At 35.3% G+C, this 21,925-nt stretch overlaps 2 protein-coding genes across 2 annotated transcripts in view; both read right to left on the bottom strand.

Moving 5' to 3' along the window:
- LOC133525442 (uncharacterized) overlaps nt 1-16,803 on the bottom strand; it is a 29,191-nt gene extending 12,388 nt beyond the window's left edge. The window contains exon 1 of the mRNA XM_061861697.1: nt 12,730-16,803. Coding sequence (XP_061717681.1) covers nt 12,730-12,743 — 14 coding nt within the window. The 5' untranslated portion in view covers nt 12,744-16,803. The remainder of the gene's footprint in view (nt 1-12,729) is intronic.
- Nucleotides 1-21,925, bottom strand: part of LOC133525430 (alkaline phosphatase) — an 86,936-nt gene that overhangs the window by 30,468 nt on the left and 34,543 nt on the right. The window lies entirely within an intron of this gene.

The following is a 21,925-nucleotide window of genomic DNA, read 5'->3' as shown; positions in this document are numbered from 1 at the left end:
TTAAATTTATTTACTTAAACGGTACATGCTTACAGACAAAATTTATGATATCCCCAATCTGTAACCAGTTTGTTGGCGAATAAAGCGCTCAATTTTCATTATCGAATCATGGTCCCCTGTCAAATCGTATGGGTTACCATGATAACACACTATTAATACAATATGTTTATTAACTAAAACCATTTACTCAAACCCGTAAATATTTAGGTCATACTGAGTAACTTTTCGCGAAATAAAATTTGGCTATTTCTTACATTGTGGCTGGTCTGAGGTTGAAAATTTCTATGGTAGAGTCAATTTATTTTTTGTGATTTCGGGGTTGGCGCCATAAAAGAAGTTGCTCAGATGACCTAAACATTAAAGGGTTTGAGTAAATGGTTTTAGTTAATAAACATACAGTACTGTATTAGACTAATAAATACTGTTGGAGATATGGTCCCCTGGCCTCAATTAGCTATTGATCATTTTGTTTTCATCTGTCAGTTTCATTTGTAATTGTAAAAAGAAGATAAAACACAAATTGATTAATTAAAGCTTGTATTTTTTTTGAATAAGTAAGTAAATATTCTTTATTGTGCACCATACATTTAAAAATAGACAGGAAATGAAAAAACACGTAAAAGTTAGGTAACAACAGGCGGTCTTATCGCTAAGAAGCGATCTCTTCCAGACAACCTTTGGGTAGCAGGAAACTATGAACTTACAATATTGAACGGGTAGTGCCGATATACATATAATTCAACAAAATGAAGACGCAAACAATATAATACATACCTAGAGGTACATACTAATAAAATAAATACATATATACATACATACATTATATTTTTATTTTTTTTTTTTTTTTATACCACGACGGTGGCAAACAAGCATACGGCCCGCCTGATGGTAAGCAGTCACCGCAGCCTATGGACGCCTGCAACACCAGAGGCATTACATGCGCGTTGCCGACCCTTTAAAAACCTGTACACTCCTTTTTTGAAGAACCCCATACTGTAGCCCCTCGGGAAAACCTCGGCAGGAAGCTCATTCCACAGCCGAAGCGTTCGCGGGAGGAAATTCCTCTTAAACCGCACAGTACGCGACCATTTAGGTTCTAGGGTGTGAGGATGAACACCCTGCCGACGGCGAGCGGTGCGGTGATAGAAAGCGGCCGTTGGCATCATGTCAAACAATTCTTCAGAGCACAGCCCATTGTACAAGCGGTAGAACACACACAAGGAGGCAAAGTCTCTCCTTAGACTTAAAGGTTCAATACCGCTTGTGAGTTTGGGATCATCGACGATTCGTACAGTCATATATTATACAATCATAAATAAAGGCAAGTTAAGGCAGCGAAAGGTAGTGAGTCTTCAAAAGATTTTTGAAAACGGGAAGTGATTTAGCACGTCTAATGTCTAATGGCAAAGCATTCCACAACCGAACAGCACGAAAAGAAAAAGAGTTGCTATAAAATAAGGAGGAGAGACTCCAAAACTATTTCCGTACCTACCCTGTGACAATACTCAAAGTTGACTATCGTATCATCTGGTTAATTTACAACTTATAAACCTTGTTGCAACTTTGCAATATGGTTTATAAGTTACGCAGTAATGGTCAATAAAAGAGACTTAAAGGGGAAAGAGATCGACCGCTTCTCTATACAAACGTAGTCCCCATTTTCCTAGCTGGATATTAATATTATACATAGATTTATGCATTAAGCTGTCAATTTGCTATGCGTGATGTTTTTGAGCTGGCATCCTATTGTAAAATTAATGAGAGTTGACACATATTGCTTATCAGTATGTAGATTTTTTAATTTATTAATAGAACTTATAACAATGAAAATAATGGGAAATAGAATTCATTTTATTTTCCAATAATGATGATATCAAAAGAGAAAAATAGACTACATTTGCATGAATAGAATAGAATAGAATAAAATAATTTATTCGCAAGAATATATATGTACAAAGGTGTCCTTATAAATAGTGAATAACAATATTCAGCCATTTGGCATGCAAATTTTAGGAATATCGACAGCATTAAAATTATTTACAAGTCCAGATACTCCTTAACAGAGTAGAAACAATGTTCCTGAAGCCATCTCGTTAATTTTGTCTTAAATTCTAAATCATACAATAATTTGATATTATCAGGAAGCTTATTATAAATTTCAATAATTATATTGCATGCATTACGCTTATAAATGTCAGCATGACAGGGAGGCAAAAAAAAAAATGCAAAAATGGGAATGGGAGCATGAAAAGCGGTTTTAGGGCGGTTGTTCAAACCGTACAACTGAGCCTGGTTACTGGCAAGATTTAAGAGGCTGTCAATACCTAAAGCGCGCACACTGTCTATTTGTATCGGAGTAAATGAGATAGCACTGTCGCATGTTACTGGGCCTGGGCAAGGGAATAATAAGAAAAATATTTAAATAAAAAAAAGTGGATTATTAGTGTAATATTTAACTCGACCACGGTTTAGATATAAATGTTTTGAAATTGTGATTTTAATTGCAGACCCATAAGTTATAACAATAAAGACATAAAACCGTTTAATTGTGATTTTAAGACCAATCTTTGCAATTATTTTCTAACGAGCCGATTTTGTTCAATCGTGTATCGAGTACGACCACGGTCTTTGAAATATAATTAATATGAACATATATTTTTCTTACTTGACTAAAACAAATAGCCTTTCTTGAAAAACTGTTTAAGTAACATCAATTTCAAGGACATTGGGTGTTGACAGCCTCTTAATTGCTCCGTCTAATAATAAAAACCATGAGATCAGTTCATAAATGTGCCATGCGTACAATGAATTAATAATAGAAATATCTTCCATGATGATATAAATATTCCTCATGTCTCATACATTGGGAATATTAAAAATATCAGCAAACTGACCTAAAAACGGGTATGAAATGAACTAATTCTTATTCGCTCTTCATGTCTTATCATCATCATATATTACTCTAATAGCTCGTATGACCTCATTAGTTGTGAGAATCTAAAATATAAACGGTTTTTTTAGGTTTTCATTTGAAATGAAATTCAAATTTTACTGCATGATTAGCAGGTATAGTAATCGGCAGAGATCGGATTATAGGAGGCAAATTTTGAGGACGGGTAGAGAGTTCCTATGTCGATAAACTCGATTATCGATACTTTTCTCATATCTACTAGTGATCACTCCTACTCGTAGTTTTGTTTGGAGTAATTACTAGTAAGTAAGTCCGTTTTTTTAGCATTATGAAAAAGGTAAACAATTTTGACGTATCTTTTTATAGAAAAAGCGGCCAAGTGCGAGTCGGACTCGCCCGTGAAGGGTCCCGTACCATTTATGACGGATTAAAAAAAACTACTTACTAGATCTCATTCAAACCAATTTTCGGTGGATTTTTGCATGCATTAATGTACATCATATATTTTTTTTAGTTTTATAATTAAGTTACAGGGGGGGGGGGGGGGGGGGCACACATTTTACCACTTTGGAAGTGTCTCTCGCGCAAACTATTCAGGTTAGAAAAAAAATATATTAGAAACCTCAATATAATTTTTGAATACCTATCGATAGAGACCCCACACGTATGGGTTAGATGAAAAAAAAAAAGAGTTTCAGTTCTAAGTATGGGGAACCCCCGAAATTTATTGTTTCTTTTCTATTTTTGTGTGAAAATCTTAATGCGGTTCACAGAATACATCTACTTACCAAGTTTCAACATTTAACTCGTAGTTTTTATAGTTTTGGAAAAAAGGGGCTGTGACATATAAATGTCAGTTGACAGTTCGTATCTTCTACGTGCGTATGTACTTATGTGTCAAACCGTAAACTGTGACGTCACACAATTTTCAAAGAGCGTTTTGGGCGCGAAAGCATCTGTCAAAATATATTTTGTTAATTTAACATATTTAAAACCGTTTTTCGTATAAAAGTTGAATTTTAGGGCAACTTTTAGCTAATATAGAAGCGAAGCGTTTCAAAAAATTGGAAACAACCCTATTGTTACATATTTGCAGTAAGTTAGTTTTCAAAAGTGTTTTATAATTAAAAGACACGTCAAGATCGCTCACCTTCTTTTTAACCCTAAAAAAATTAACTATAGGTTTGTAGTAAGTTTAGTAGATTTTTTATTATACTACGTCGGTGGTAAGCAAGCATATGGCCCGCCTGATGGTAAGCTATCTCCGTAACCTATGTACGCCTGCAACTCCAGAGGAGTTACATGCGCGTTACCGACCCTAACACTCCGCACCCTCGTTGAGCTCTGGCAACCTTACTCACCGGCAGGAACACAACACTATGAGTAGGGTCTATTTCGCTGCGATTTTCTGTAAGGTGGCGGTACTTCCCCAGTTGGGCTCTGCTCTAGATCTGGAATGACATCCGCTGTGTGCCCTACCACACAGAGCGAGATGACATTCACAATGCCCATACCTCTCTTTTGGACGTAGTTTAAGCACGTACCCGGATCCAATAGATATACAATAATAAATAATTTATTTGTTAATGTAACTTTTAATTGAATAATAATTATAGCCTTATGATATTTACTAAAAACTTCTAAACTTAAATATATAAAATTTTGTACTTTAGCGTGTAGCTGTGCTCTCTCGGAAAGGTTTCCACGGAAGACCAGCGTCGAGACCCTTAGGTGGTATCTTGACATTAAGCTGAGTGGAGACCTTTTCAGTGACGCTTATAATAAATTGATTCTGTCGTCTCATGTATTACCTAAACTTAAGCGTTTTCTGAATAAATTTCTTCTATTCTATTCTATTCTATTCTAATGCGTTTCGGTCTTAAGGCCGCGTTTTGTACTTTATTTACTGTGCAATAAAAGATAAATAAACAAATAAACGACGTTATTTTTCACATCACATTAAAGAAAAAAATATATTTCACGATAACGGTAAATAAGTACAAGGTTAAAGCTTTCAGCTATACCATTAAATAATTTGCAACCCCAATGACATCTAAATAAAAACATCACATCTAAATAAAACAACTTTAATCTCACCCAATAAGGTCCACACTTGCATGACACTATATTTTCGGAGGCTTACTATAACACTGTCTAAAAGTCTTACGTATATGGGTTGGGTGCGGCTGTTACGTCATTTTGGGTTTGGGCACATCTTGCCCTTGTTGCAACCTCGAAGAAACGGTCATCGCGTGGAGGAGTGGTCAATATTGTTATTATTTTCTAACTTCATTTTAGAAAAGCTTGTCAATAAAATGATATATAATATGAAGCTTGTATATAATATGAAATGGATATTCCAATGCATGTATTTCCTTTGTTGTTTTTATTATATTTGTTTGACATTTAGAATTTATTCTAGAAACAATCTAGACTAGTATTTTTTATAAATTTTTTTTTGTATGACTATATTTTGTGAAAGTTTTAGTATTAAATTTGATCTATGAATTATATTCATTAGTATTATATATGAAATAATATTTACAACATCAATAAATTGCTCTGATAATTAGATTAAGATAATTATATGTAATACTGTCTTACTATTCATAAGTGCTTGTTGCTAGGCCTACATGAATAAAGTATATTTGAATTGAATTGAAAAAGAAAAAAGTGTGTCTGACACACTTTTTGATGGTTGTTTCGTTGGTTGAATTTATACTGTCAAAATGGCATGAACATTAAAAGCCACCCCACACATAACGTAATTAGAATCCAGCTTCATTCAGCGCGAGCAATACTCAATACTTACCATAACCAGGGGTCGTACAAAAAGTGCGGATGACGTCAAACCACTTATAGGATGATTTCAAATACTATTTTTGATTTTCATAAACAATTATCACTTATCATTTATCAACCTCTTTATTAAACGATATCGCCAAAAAGTTCATTGTAGCATATTTTAAGTCTGTGACAACAATAATAGACTTGTTAGAAAAATAGTCATCTATGCATAATTTCATTAAATAATAAGTATAATAACATCAAATTATCATTTTTTATTTTTACTAATCTTACCTACTGTTCCCACTTTTGACTATTAAACCTATTTATCTCAGGATCCCAGAGACTTCTTCTAACTAATTTCAAATAATTATACCTTATGGTAACAAGTTTCGTGAAATTTATTTTATTCACTACATCACCCTACCACCTGTATTATTAATTCCATGGATTTATTTACGATTATTTTGGTACTTCATTAATACTACTTTGTTACTACATGTCACACGGAAGTTTAAATACAAACTCAAACATCCTATGTGCAAGATTACGTCATTTTTACGTTATCGGCACTTTTTGTCCGACCCCTGACCATAACAATTATTATTTTCGTAGTCGACATCTAGCGTCAGAGTTATTAGTACCGCTACTAGACACTAGATGTCAGAAAAAAAGTGTTGTGTGACAATTTACAACTTATTACAACCAGGGGTCCATTTCTCGAACGGTATTTGTCTAATATTATAAGTGTGTTGCCATGTAATTTGACAGTTCGTGGACTATTAATATTAGTCCACGAACTGTCATGTCGCATGGACCAAGTGGAGTTGAAATAAGATTCTCGGTTAATCCGGTTAAATATTAGCTAAAAATTGTTGAGCATTTAGGCCTTTGTTCGTCGCGACCTCTATTGTCAAGTAGCAGTACTGATGAATCTGCTACTTGAAGCTAGATGTCGACTACGAAAATAATAAGCGTTTTGGTAAGAAAACTGATGTATAGAGTGAGCACTCTATGCTTACTTATTTCTCTATAGGTAACAAAATAAAATCAAAACTGTAGCAAGTTATTGAATCTGAATCGAGCTTCAAGGATAAGTTCAAGACTCAAGGACGCCACAAGGTTGGCAATTGTTTTTCCCTTGCTCCAACTTGAACCTGGCAACCCTGGCGTCATTCGGGCGCGGAGAGGCGACTCGGTGGCGCCAAAACGTATCATTCGTGAATAACGATGTATGTTGTTATGATATTGGACGGTTATGTGCCGTTCTTGTTTCAAAGGTAGATGGAGATGTGGAATAGATGTTGCCCGTGACCTTCCTCGTTTTCTTTTTGATATATTGTTGTTAGAAAGGTATACCTAGGTATCTATCTAAAAACAAATCAAATGCAACTTGGGTGCGAATCTTTGCATATAAATATGTTACTTTAATTGTAGGTAGGGTATTAATTCTCACACCCTAGAACCTAAATGGTCGCGTACTGTGCGGTTTAAAAGGAATTTCCTCCCGCGGACGCTTCGGCTGTGGAATGAGCTCCCTGCCGAGGTTTTCCCGAGGGGCTACAGAATGGGGTTCTTCAAAAAAGGAGTGTACAGGTTTTTAAAGGATCGGCAACGCGCATGTAATACCTCTGGTGTTGCAGGCGTCCATGGGCTACGGTGACTGCTTACCATCAGGCTGGCCGTACGCTTGTTTGCCATGGACGTGGTATAAAAAAACAGAAGTGTTTTATTTAATCGACGAACCAAGAGTAAGGTTGTTTCAGCTTGTACAAAAATTGTTTCGTACTTATGTCTGTCGTCTGTTTTCCTCTAAAAGCTATTTTCTCAAAATTTTTAACTAATTCACGTTGGCACGTCCAATATTCATAATTATACTATATTGTCGATTCTGTTAAAGTTTTTGCTAATTTTATAAAAAAAATGGCGTAGTCATGAAAAGTCTACGACGGCTCATAAAGCAACTAAGTACTTAGTTGTTTTTCATCACACTTTCGAGAAAAATATCTTATTTCATGCAAATGTACTGAAAGACAAAGGCCTATATTGTTCCCGGGGAGTTATGGATTGTGAAAAAAGCTTAAACTCCCAAGGGAAAAATAGCTTTTTTTCTTGTGTCACTAATTCATACTAACCAAGTTGGTATAAATGAGTTTTGCTTGTAAAATACAGACTCTTATAATTGTTTTTTATTGTTTAAGTATGTAAAAAAAAAAAATTGATTAATTTAATAAGAATTTGCTATATATATTTATACACAATTTTCAATGCCTTCGATGCCTAATACGGCGGACGAATGTTTGAAATTTCACCGTAATTAAGAATTATTTCGCTTAAAATTTGGTTTGTTTGTCTCGCAACTATGATGAAAAACATAGTGTGTAACTCCGGGGGTAAGAATATTGCAAACTCGAGTCTTTAATGCACTCCAGCCTGCGGCTATCGTGAATCTAAAGAGCTCGTTTGCAAAATTTCACTTACCCCTCGTTGCACAATGTACTCACTTGCTTCATATTTTTCAGTGACTTTTATTATTGTAATAAAATAAGGGGGACAGCTGGTAACCACAGTTACCAAAAGAAAATGAGTGGATAACCCATTCAAGGTCTGGAAAACGTCAATTGAAGCTAAACTGTTCCAGGGTATGGAAGTAAACACGTGAGCATCAGTCATCTCATCTCGATACATGTTTTCTTTTCGTTTGACTTCTTTCGTTTCGTTTCATTGCCATCTAAGCTAGCCCCCCCTAAACCAATAACGACGATAGTGTCTCTGAGTTTGCCTAATTTAGCAGATTAAATCTTGTTCAAAGTTTTCTAGGCCGACTGATTAACTAATATCGACCGGTCAAGTGGGGGGGTAAGGTAAGGCTGTGGCTTACATACAGACATTTAGCTTATACACTATATTTAGACATAATTACAGGTTATAACACCGATCGATTACGTAGCGTCAGAATTAATAACAGCGCATGAAAAACGCTCCAAAAGTGTGGTGTATTCCTATATGTCCCCACCCCGCGTGACCGCCGCCATACATGACTCGAGAACAGATGGGAATGATTCATATACGCCCAAAGTATCTGAAATCGTGCATTTTTTTCCAAATAAAGATGTACCTATCTCTGGGGCCCATTTTCTTTCGAACGGTATAAGTCTAATATTATTAGTGTTGCCAAAGTAACCCAACGACTTGACAGTTCGTGGACTAATATTATAACTCTAATACCGTTCGAGAAATGGGCCCAGTCAAGCCGTGTGGGTTACCATGACAACACACTAATAATATTAGACTAATATCGTTCGAGAAATGGGCCTCTGGTTCGCGTTCTACAGTTCCTGTCACAGTCCAATTCAGGGGTCGCCAATTAGTTTCTTTAGGGGTCCGGTTTTGAAAATTAAATTACCATCGCGGTCCGTTTTGACTTGAGTTTATTAAATAAGTAAAAAAGCGGCCAAGTGCGAGTCGGACTCGCCCTTGAACGGTTCCGTACCATTTATATCGTACTAAAAAAAACTACTTACTAGATCTCGTTCAAACCAATTTTCGGTGGAAATTTGCATGGTAATGTACATCATATATTTTTTTTTAGTTTTATCATTTTCTTATTTTAGAAGTTAAGGGGGGGGGGGGCATATTTTACCACCATGGAAGGGTCTCTCGCGCAAACTATTCAGTTTAGAAAAAAATGATATTAGAAATCTCAATATCATTTTTGAAGACCTATCCATAATATATACCCCACGCGTATTGGGTATGATGAAAAAAAAAATGTGTTTCAGTTCTAAGTATGGGAAACCACCAAAATTTATTGTTTTTTTCTCTATTTTTGAGTGAAAATCTTAATGCGGTTCACATAATACATCTACTTACTAAATTTCAACATACGAACGGACAGACAGACACATGACGAATCCACAAGGGTTCCGTTTTTACTATTTGGCTACGGAACGCATAAAAATAATATAGCTCGGCCGTCCGGATTCGGCCCGATTCAAATAATGAAATACGATAACGATAAGTTCTGGTTTAGATAAGTTCTCATTTAGATATCGTTTGTATGTCGTATTAATTGACAGAAGCAGCTCGATTCGGGCAACGAACGTTACTTTGACGTTCGAAATATCGTAAATAGATCACAGCGGAATCGAAATAAACGTCAATTGTGACATGTCGTTTAGTTATCGATCTTTTAAAGTTCTTTCCAAGATCTTAAACGTGTCTTAATCATTCTTCGAATCGGGCCGTTTATATATTTTGTAAAGCTATCAAAAATTGGTAGTAGAATACTTTTGACGCCTAGTCTAGTCTGATCCATTATTTTTGTAGACGACGGTACCTACTTTAATTTCTTCAACATATCTAAATATTATACTTAAATATCACATTGTCAAATAACTAATGAACCTGCCTCACCACTCATGCGAACAGCTAATACCTACCAACTATTCTTCAAGGTTCTCATATTGATTACTGGCTCGCCTGTGAAATCAGCTGTTTTCAGCACTTGTGCAAATATTATTGTTCCCTTATGTTTTACTGTAGGATTGTGTGAATTGTAGTGTACAGTCACGTCTGAAAATATCCATACGAATAAACTCCCAAAAGTATGTACACACGACCTTATTGCCGATATGATAAATTGTATATATATGTTTGTCACTTTATCGTACGTATCTATATTTTTGACGTGACCGTACGACATACTGCAATGACCCAAGGTCTAAGATATAGAAAAATATATTTTATACAGGATTTGTACCTACACATACATATGAATTTTTATAAATGAATACATTTAATTACCTAAAGTTTTTCGGGATTTCGGGAAAACAGTTTCCACTAACTAAATCTTAACAAATCACTTTGATTTTTATGTCAATCGCTTCAGCGTAATATATTCTAAGTTTCGTTTTAAAAACTAAATCATTTTTCAAATTTTGAAAATAAGGTAAACATAAACCTAATCTTACAACGTAACATATTTACAATGCAAAATATTTAGAAGTGGAAAAACGTTTTCTGTCTTTTAATGGACGAGTAATTCCTTCTTAAAAAGAAAACGTTATTTAATATAAAAATAAAACTACTTACTGCCATATTATGGAATTTTCTAGCAGCTGTTTTTCTCCAAAGTCATCCGACATCTAACATCGGATGGTTCAATGTGAAACCGCCCTTACAAGTAAGTACATAGTTGTGGCTGGTCAGTTATCGAGTGATACCAGATCCCGATATCGATATATCGATCCAATCCAATCCAACCGATCTAACTTACATCTCTTCGTATACTTACCCTAGTTTAAAAAAAAAAACTACTTGTAGCTTTCTCTCGTACAGTCGAGTTCATAAATATGTATAATTTTTTTCACCTAATTGCAATGGATTAAGATGAACAAATATGAACTCGACTGTATTATAAATAAATAAATAAAATATCTTTATTTCGAAGATCAGGCTTCATAGCTAAAACTAAACAAACAAACTTAAAACTAAAGGTTAGTGTTATCGGCACATTTAACATTGCTTAATAATTCTCACTCAATCAATGTGGGCTAGTTGCTACCCCTTTAATTTGCCCAATCCAATGAGCGAGGATTGGGCTATCATATTTGTTAGCAATAGCATTCAGAATACTGTTGGGACTGCTTCTAACTCGACCTAGCAGAGATACTATTTTCTTGCGCATGATTGCCGGAAAACATTATACATTATACATGCAGCTAAAACTATAGGGATTCTTTTGTGCAAAGCAATGTTTCAAAGAGAACTTATGAGTTAATTACTTAGTAATTTGTTTCTAAATTTTACCTACATGCATTTAAGAGAGAAGTACTACGTGATCGTCCATGCTCTTTGCATGCATCTTATTCCACTAAACTGTCCTATATATTATACTACTCTTTGGTAAAAACTTTTTCCATTCTCCATGTTTTTTAGTATGTTATTCACACAGTGAAAAAGTACATTTTCTCCTTAAATGGAATTTCATAGAAAAATACCGTTATTTCGCTAGGATCGCAAAGCTATTCTTCCCGGTTGCCAACTTACCATACCTCAAGATTTCCCATGACATGTTAGGATTTTTTGACCTTTGTCTGGATTGCGATGGACTTGGCTTGGCTTGGTTTTTTTAGAAATCTTCAGGAAATGTTTGGATTTTGAGCGCGACTTCCGAACTTTTATCAGGATATTTTTTCTTATGTCAACCCTTCATGCTTGTGAGATATATATTAATTAAATAAAATGTCTATACATTATTGAGTATTGAATAATATATATATATATATATATTGATTTTAATTGAGTACCGAATATTTATTATGTGTATTATATATAAATAAATATAAATAAATAAATATATATTATAGGACATTATTACACAAATTAACTAAGTCCCACAGTAAGCTCAATAAGGCTTGTGTTGAGGGTACTTAGACAACGATATATATAATATATAAATATTTATAAATACTTAAATAAATAGAAAACACCCATGACTCAGGAACAAATATCCATGCTCATCACACGAATAAATGCCCTTACCAGGATTTGAACCCGGGACCATCGGCTTCATAGGCAGGGTCACTACCCACTAGGCCAGACCGGTCGTCAACATATATATATTACATAACATCACATGATGACTAATCACTATAAAACACAGTAAAAAACAGCGTTCAAATTCAAATTTTGAACTTTGCTCTCAAATGACCAGCGGTTTGTGGAGTTTGAAATACTTAATACAAATTCTGTTTGTTTATTTTTGTAAGATTACGTAAACTCCTGAGACAATAGTCAGGAAATACATTGTTGTTTTACAACTTTATGGTTTTATCTCGTGTTTTTATAGCACGTGTGACGCATGGAACAGTAAAAAAAATCAGAGGTGAGAAATAAACTAAAAATACGTATTCACATTCATTATATTTTATGTCTCCCTGGAATAAGAAGCACAGTTTCAGATTTGGTAAGTTTATAAAAAAGTTATTTTATAGTTATCTTAAGTCCAAAATTTAAAGGGGGCTTACCGCTTTTGTATCATCTAGGGCATCTACACTTCACACATAAACAGAACTATAAAAATCCTCATAAGTCTTCCACACATCATTGTCATCCCAAAATGCATTACACTAAGGCACTTTATTTAGTTCTATTCCCAAAAACCATTATTTTACTTTAAAACATATAGTTTTTTAAACATTTATTTACACCACTGAATCAGACGACACGTCTGTCCTCCACTCTATTTACATACAGTTTAATTATAACAAATTGTGGGCGTCTATTTTTGTCACAGACGCTTTCCAGAACACGTTACAATTGTCATTATAAAACCGATAAAACACTGGCACATCACTAGAAAAAAAAGAGATTAAAAAAATAACGTGTCGTATTTTCCGATTTGAATTTCGAACGCCCACAGATTAGGCGGCAGAAGCGTCGATGGCGGCGTATAGTGATAGACTAGTCAGAACTTCCTAGCGAGCGGCCATGGCCTTGGTCGGACTTCATTCGTTGAATTAGATTTTTTTATTGCTTCCGATTGTTGATTATGACATGTTATTAATTTTTTTGATTATGCTGGCTATTAGATGAATAAAAGCAATGTTGTTGACCAAAGTATGTTTATTTTTTGGCACGGTTTAACCTTACTTATATATTTATGATTGCGTTGTCTTATGGCCCGATCGGAAGAATGATTAATACACGTTTAAGATCTTTTAAAGACCGATAACTAAACGACATGTCAAAATTGACGTTTAATTCGATTTCGCTGTGATCCCAATAAGATCTATTTACGATATTTCGAACGTCAAAGTGACATTGGTTGCCCGAATCGAGCTGCTTCTGTCCATTATACGACATACAAACGATATCTAAGTGAGAACTTATCGAATCCAGTACTTATCGTTATCGTATCTCATTCTTCGAATCGGGTCGTTAGGTAGTAAATTCTTGCGTAGACTAGCCATATAATAATGAAAAGTATTTCTTAATATTCCTTAAAACAAGTACAGTTAGTAGCAATAATAACGGATTAAGAATGCTTCAAAAATCTGCCAAAATAGAATTGTTTTAAAAATAAGTATACTATATCTTGCCGATCCGATACTATTTCAGAGCTATTCATTTTCAAACAATTATACTAAACGATATCAATTATACTGATTAATGGGGTTGATAAACGATGCAATTTATTTATGGTACGACTGGTAGAGTCGAACGAAGAATCTGTAGTAGTAAATTTAGAGATGCCCCGAATAGTGTTTTTGGCCGAATACCGAATATTCGGTCCCTCTCTCAGCCGAAGCGCCGAATTTTCAGCATAACATGCAAATATTTTGATTCACAATTATTATGAAAACTAAGAAGTAGGGGTAGGGGTAAGGGGTAGTGCCCGATTCGCCGGATTCTTTTTCGCAGGAATCCGGCGAATCGAGAACTAACTAAAATAAGGGATCGCGATGATTGGTCACCATCTTCCTCGCGTTGTCCCGGCATTTGGCTACGGTTCATGGTAGCCTGGGGTCCGCTTGACAACAAATCCCAAGAAAATTAAAACAAGAACTATTACTTTGCTAATCCGCGAGAAAATAACGTGTTAGTCAATCAGTGCTAACCCGCTATACTTACTTGCGTATTTTTACATGCAATTAATGTTCCCGCCCTCCCACCGCAAAAATAAATACGCAAATAAATATAACAACCCACCACCAAAAGTACAAAACTCGACACGTGTTTCGCCTCTCTACGAGGCATCCTCAGGAGATGCTGGAGATGTTGACGGTCTGACACCCGACAACTGACTGAGCTGTCTAGAACGGTCGGCCATATTTATACCTTGACCAGTCCCCCTACTGTGCAAGTGTGAGTGAGATGGAAAAATTCGTAATAACGGCGATGACGCAACATTCAACTGTTCGTTAAGAATCATCCCCCTATTGTTGTACCTAATTATTTCCAACTGTTCCAGAACACTCAAACGCAATCCTTTCTCGCAAACATGTAAAATATCAAAAGAATGATTCTCAGGTAAAGCATGGCCACTGTCTATCAAGTGCTTCGCAAAATTTGACTTTTCTGGATGGTTGTGTCTGTATGACGCAACATGCTCCTTATACCTGGTAGTGAAATTACGGCCTGTTTGCCCCACATACACTTTATTACAATTATCACAAGTAAGCTTATAAACTCCAGATTTTTTTCCCTTCTCGATCTTATCTTTCCCATTGCAAAGTTTAGAGTGCAAAGTGTTGTTCGTCCTAAAAGCCACAGGAATGTCGTTAGATTTTAAAATTTTGTAAATTGCATCTGACAATTTGCCAACATAAGTTATGCTCGCTTTGTATTTCTTAATCGGCTCAGAGGATCGTGCAGCATACAACATATTGTTGACTATACTATTTCGCTTTTTTCTGATGATTCCATCCACCACAGACTTATCATAGCCATTCGAAACTGCTAAATGATAAATATTATTTAGTTCAGCTCGATAGTGTTCATCAGAAAAAGGCACAGTCAACATCCTATGCACATAACAATGAAAAGCAGCCAACTTATGCTGCCATGGATGCGTCGAAGAAGCCGGGATAACCGAATCAGTATGTGTAGGCTTACGGTAAATTTGGAAATGATGCCTATTATTCACTCTCGAAATTGTTAAATCCAGAAAATTCAATGAGTTGTCTTGCTCCAGTTCCTTTTTAAACTTGATTTTCGGATGCTTACTATTAAGTTCAGTAACAAAAGCATCCAGTTGGCCCATGCTCCCCGTCCAACAAATAATCAAATCATCTACATATCTAAAATAATATAATATATTATTATTGCCTACAATGTGCTGGTTCTCAAAATGGTCCATAAAAATATCCGCCATTAAAGGACTCAGCGGAGAACCCATAGCCAAACCATCACTTTGCAAATAATACTGTCCCCCAAATCTGAAATAATTTTGTTTCATACAAATCGCAGTCAGATTGTCAGATTGGCGTAGGCACTAGTTTTTACGAAAGCGACTGCCATCTGACCTTCCAACCCAGAGGGTAAACTAGGCCTAATTGAGATTAAATAGTCCGGTTTCCTCACTATGTTTTCCTTCACCGAAAAGCGACTCGTAAATATCAAATGATATTTCGCACATAAGTTCCAAAAAACAATGACGACCGGTTTGGCCTAGTGGGTAGTGACCCTGCCTACGAAGCTGATGGTGCCGGGTTCAAATCCTGGTAAGGGCATTTATTCGTGTGATGAGCATGGATATTTGTTCCTGAGTCATGGATGTTTTCTATGTATTTAAGTATTTATAAATATTTATATATGATATATATCGTTGTCTAAGTACCCTCAACACAAGCCTTATTGAGCTTATTGTGGGACTTAGTCAATTTGTGTAATAATGTCCTATAATATTTATTTATTTAATTATTATTAATGCACTGCGAGTTCATTTCGCATCTCGTTGGCCCTTAATAGTATCAAAATAATTTTATAACAATATCAAAATTTTGCAAAGTGTTTAATTAGAATACCGCTAATAAGTATATCCCTTATCTATGTATATGGCTATCGCCAAGGAAGGCAAAAACTAAAACAGCCGGCATGCAAGACTTAGGGTGGTTACAGATTAGCGTTTTATACGAGCGTATTACGCCCTCAACACGGCGCGTAAGCGTAAGACGCGTAAGCGTATCGTAATACGCGCGTAGAACGAGAGCGCTACGAGCACGTACAAGTTCAAAGAAGCACACGAGGCGTCGTCGTAGCGTAGCATATGAGATTTCTGCCGGCCTAGCCAAGGTAATGAAATGCTTTGTGTCTCTCTATCGCTTTTCAATATTAGTACGGCAGTAACAATTGCGTTTCGCTACTGAGCGTAAGCGATTTGCTTATTGGATACGCGGCCTGTCGTCATTACGACAGGCGTAGCGAAATAGAGGCGTAAAAAACAAAACTTCTGACATAATTCACGTAATCAAACAATTTTTTTTTTTATTCATCTGACGAGAAAGTAACATCGTCGACACATCTGCCGAAGACATTTGACGCCAATGACGCCATGATTCCAACGGATGAGATTTCACTTAAAAAACGATTACAACCTTAAGTATCAGCATATTTTATCTCTCCCGTCTATTTATATTTTTAATGCTTGCTTTGTGTATCAACATGGCCACCTTTTCCAGCATGTCAAAGAAGTGTATCGGAATCCTGTGCGGCCACAATATCGGAACAAACTATATATACCTCCAACAAAGCTGTCGCTGGTAGCAAAGAATGCATTTATTATGTGCGTAAAGATTTATAATATAGCGCCAGATGAGATAAAAGATTTACCATTCATCAAATTCAAAAAGGCTTTAAAAAAATGGCTTGTAGATAAATGTTTTTATAGCATAAATGAATTTCTAGACTATAAGTAGCTCAATAAGTATCTGTCAATAGTACATTATGCATGCCTGTAAGGTAGTTTTAGTGATACCATCAATGTACATACTTTGTATATATATTCATAAAAACTGTACCTAAAAGTACAATAAATATTTCATTCATACGCTTACGCGGCGCTCGGTGCCCAGTATTCTACGCGACTCGTACTCGTAACGTTTTTACGATACGCTTATGCGACGCTTACGCTGACGCCTCGTCTGCTGAGGGCCTAAGCTCGTTTTGTGAAGCGCGCGTAGGAGCATATACGCTCGCGTGCCATTCGTAGGAGCGTTGTCGCGCTAATACGCTCGTACAAGCTCGTGCCGTGCGAGCTGACACGCGCCGGTTCGAGCGCACACGCCGGTGTAAGCTCGTGTATGTGCGTCCGGAGTCCGTATACGAGCGTAAAAATACGCTAGTCTGAAACCGCTTTTAATGACAATTGCCAAAACAAAAAAGGCTTGTAGATGACAAGAATACATAGACAATATAAAATCAAAAAATAAATCTAAAGAAAAAACGCTCAGCAGAAGGAATCTCTTACAATTCTTACATTGAACAGGCGTTCCGTAATTTTATTGCTGTCCTGCTTGCTCAGTGTCATTGTCGACCGCAGCATTAACGGGACAGTAATATAATTAAACAGGTGCGAGAGAGATAGGACCAGGCTGGTCAATATACGAAATTCCTTGTGCTTTGTGTCCTTGTCATTTCTTTACGTGTATGTGCATGCTTGTTCGACCTCGGCAAGCCACATTATACCACCTTATTCCTACGAATACATTCCGATGCTGACTGCAGCTGCTGTTGCAACGTTGTCATACTTGTCATTGACACACGGACGATGTCACTGTTTTGAAAACAATAACCCCCTTATTCATAAACGTGTACTAAAGTTACGATCATCGTTTGTCCCTTTCCATCATACCAATACGTCGGAAAGGGACAAACGATGATTAGCGGCATCGTAATTTTAGTACACGTTTATGAATAAGGGGGTAAGTACAGTCAACCAATTTGATTCCTAGGCCACTATAGAACCATGCCATAGTGACTTCTACGACAGTGCTTATTGAGTGATGCGTGTCAAGTATCTAGTAGTTAAAGCGACAAAGTTCTATAGTGGCCTGGGATTCAAATTGGTTGACTGTACCTACTAAATAAATCTTGAGCTGAGCTCAGCTTAAAAGTTAAAGACTAGGTATAAGGTAAAAGTACTAGTGCTCGACGCTGCACTAGTACTCGACATGGGCACTTTATGTCAAAGTGACAAGGATTAAATTCGAATACAGAAAAATCTTCGTTGTTCAAATTTAAGGCGCGGTGTATAGTAAAATGCGCTATTTTTAAATCGATATTTACAGGCTTGTACAAGGATTTCATCGATTATTTTCTAGTATGTATAACTTCAGTCTTTGAACTAGCCGTATGCTTGTCAGAAACACGATGGCTCATCTTTTTCTCGATAGATTTTTGCTTTGAAAATATGCTTAAAACTGTATTTATTTCGATATTTTAGAAGTACTATGATGAATATCAATATGAAATTTACTTCATTCAATAGCTTTTAAGTAACTCTAACATTTTGCTTGTCAGTTTATCGATGCGTTAAATTTTTCATTCATAATTATGAATTCAACATTTTGTCTACTAAACGTTACCCTGCGCGGCAATACCGTCAGTACGCCAGTACGCCCGTGACCACTGTCAGCGTCGGACCTGTGCTAGTTTAGCGGACGTTACATAAAATAGATAATCACACTATAAATACACAAATATGTTATACACACAATGTTTTCATCACTCTTACGAAGAAAAAACTAATTTTTAAGCTAATTGATTCTTAAATACGGTGACATTTCAGACATCCATCCGTCATATTATCTTTTTTGACAAGTTTTACACACGCACCTGTCCGGCATACAGCCACGATTAACCAAATGATGAAATAGTGCCTTCCACCCGAGTTAAACACTCTACTTTTCATTTTTAATACGAGGAAGGTAAAATACATGTACATTTTAAAAAACACTGCTAAGTATAAAATTCAGTAGTACTTATTTCGTGAGGGGTACCTACTTTTAATTATCAATTTAGGTAATAGTACATTACGATACAAGTGCGAAAAATAGGAAATTCGAAACGAGTGGCGATAAATTAAAACACGACCGAAGGAAGTGTTTTAAATCGACACGAGTTGCGAATTGCCTATTCGCACATGTATCGTACAACGTTTTACAGTACATACGTCCCTTTAAATTTTCGACATAGTTACATAATGTGCTAATTTACGCACTAGTGCGGAAAAGTAGCACTATATGTACTGTAAAATAATATTTTAAATGGCTATTACAGTAATAATCAAATTGAATACCTATTTTTAAACGTAAACAAATAAAATTAATCCGCTTGTTTAATTTATATAAGTCATTATATTGGAACAGCTTCATTTTTAACACATACAGGATGCAGGAGATATACTGGATTTAAATATTTGGGATTTAAATAGTGCTTAGTGAAAGGTACCATTTCACGTTTTTGTGGAAGTGCTCAAATGGCTGTAATAGTTTATGTTATAAGTGTTGAATTTGTTTGGTATTTCTGGTTTATTAACTTTCATATGGTATACACTTAAGACTTTATTTACAACATTTATCAACTATTTTATTTTGTAAGGTGAGCAGGAGTGATATTTACCCTTCAAATTCCATTCAAAATTTTGCAAGTACTCGGTTCGGAAGTTCGTATATATTTGTACCTCTCACCAATATTTTTATATCACTGGTTAATTATTCTGTAAATTCAAGAATGTCACTAAATTCCATTTTTGATAATGTTAAACATAAAGTCCTTTGTAAAAGTTTGGTATAATACTTTTATACCATGCTATTTCTGTTTTGTATGAAATGAAAACTGGTGACATTTTATTTCTTTTTTCAAGTATAAATTTCGATGACACTCTGCCGTCAATTTCAGGTCTCAGCCAATTTTACCTTCTTCTTTAAAACCTTGGACCTTGTTATGTCTTTGTGATATGCTTTTACTATTTTTCCTGCCAATACAAAATATAAGTGGAAAAATCGATCGAAAGTTTCGGAAAATATATTTTCTTCATTTTTGCATTAGGGTGCTTATGTGTAATATGTATATATTAAAATAGTTTATTTTGAAATGAATCACTAGTCAAGGCCTATAGTATATCCCTTCAAGTGGCAGAAGCCAAAACGTAAAAAGTAGTCACGTGGCGGGGCCCCGTCGGGTGTTCAGCGCAGATTTAGAGAATATTACAAATTCAACTATTTAAGCTTATCTATGTATAAAAGTATATATTGAAGCATATATCGTTAGAATAAGCACTAAATACGCTATTCGAATAGAACAATTAAATTATTGTCTTCTTCTTCTTGGTCCCTCAATGCTGAGGATCGTGACATCATGTCCTTCTGTTGAAGTTGTCCTTGTTGTTGTTAAATTATTGTTATGTTTATGCATTTCGCCACATGCACCTAACTAATCAAACCTAGCAACAGTGACAGTTTTCCAGTTTCCTTATTAAAAATGACTACCACCACAAAACAAAGTTATGATTGGAGATAATTGTGAATTAATATTCTACGTAGGGCTTAAAATTCAAAGGTTAAGTCATAAAAAGTGCCCGTGAGGAAACGGAATTTTTTTAACCACGTATTCCTGAGGTCATAAGAAGAATTTCATTTTTTTTTTTAGTACATATATGGAAAACCAACAGCGCTATATATATCTAGAACTTCCAATAGAATTACAGAGCCAATTACAGGTTCTCACTTATAGAAATACAATAAATTATAAAAAGTTTTTGCCCATCTTAATTTACACATACAAGTTCCTACAGCATAAGAACAGATCTATATATATATATATATATATGATTCATTATTACAAAAAATAAATTAAAAAAAGAAAAAGTAGTTAACTCCTGTGAGTACATGTACATATTCAATAATGCACCGAGCCTTGTCCTGCGCCAGAATTATTGTCACCCATGAAGTGTCTAATTAATTTATTTTTTATTACTGCTATGCTATCATTATATATGTCGATATCACAATTTATAGAAACTTTATTTAAACTCATGCCTGCCATGCATATGAAACTGTTTTTCCTATACCTAGTAGTAGCTTGGTAATTACTAATGGGACATGTACAAGTTTAAGTCAATTCCGCAAAAAAAAATTGTTTTTTTTTTTTTTACTTTTTGTATGTTTTTAAACATATTAAGTTCATGTTCTTGGAAAATTTATGGATTAATATAAATTGGTACATTTTTTTTCGTAAAAATTAGTCTATTCAAATGGTACCTTGTGACTTTGATATCTGTCAAGAAGGTAGTCTAGACTAGGTCCCAAAGTGGCGACTGGCGACATAGCCATCAAAAAGGCGTTATGCACTAAAACACAACGAAAAATATTTTTTTAAATTGGTATTAACTCTGAAACTAGGCGAATTAAAAAAGTTTATATGACATTTTTGCCTCTAAATACGGTCCGGAATATACTGTTAAAATCTTTCCGTTTCCTCGAGGGTACCGTGTATTTACAAAATAACCTCTTTAAAAATCAAGACAGAACTCGACCTAGGCGTTCGATCCCGAATGAACGGTCCTTAGCAACCAAGCGTTAACAAGCGTGTGTATGTATGTTTTCCTTGTCTAACTTGCTAGCTACTTTTGGGCGCTAGAATAGCGTAAATATACTTCAAAGCCTATAATTTTGCCACTAAATATGGCAACACCTCACTAACCACCCTCTGTTGGCCGAC

This window comes from Cydia pomonella, chromosome 15 (assembly GCF_033807575.1).
Source record: "Cydia pomonella isolate Wapato2018A chromosome 15, ilCydPomo1, whole genome shotgun sequence".
Classification (NCBI taxonomy): Eukaryota; Metazoa; Arthropoda; class Insecta; order Lepidoptera; family Tortricidae; genus Cydia; species Cydia pomonella.
This window is presented reverse-complemented; position numbering and strand designations above follow the sequence as displayed.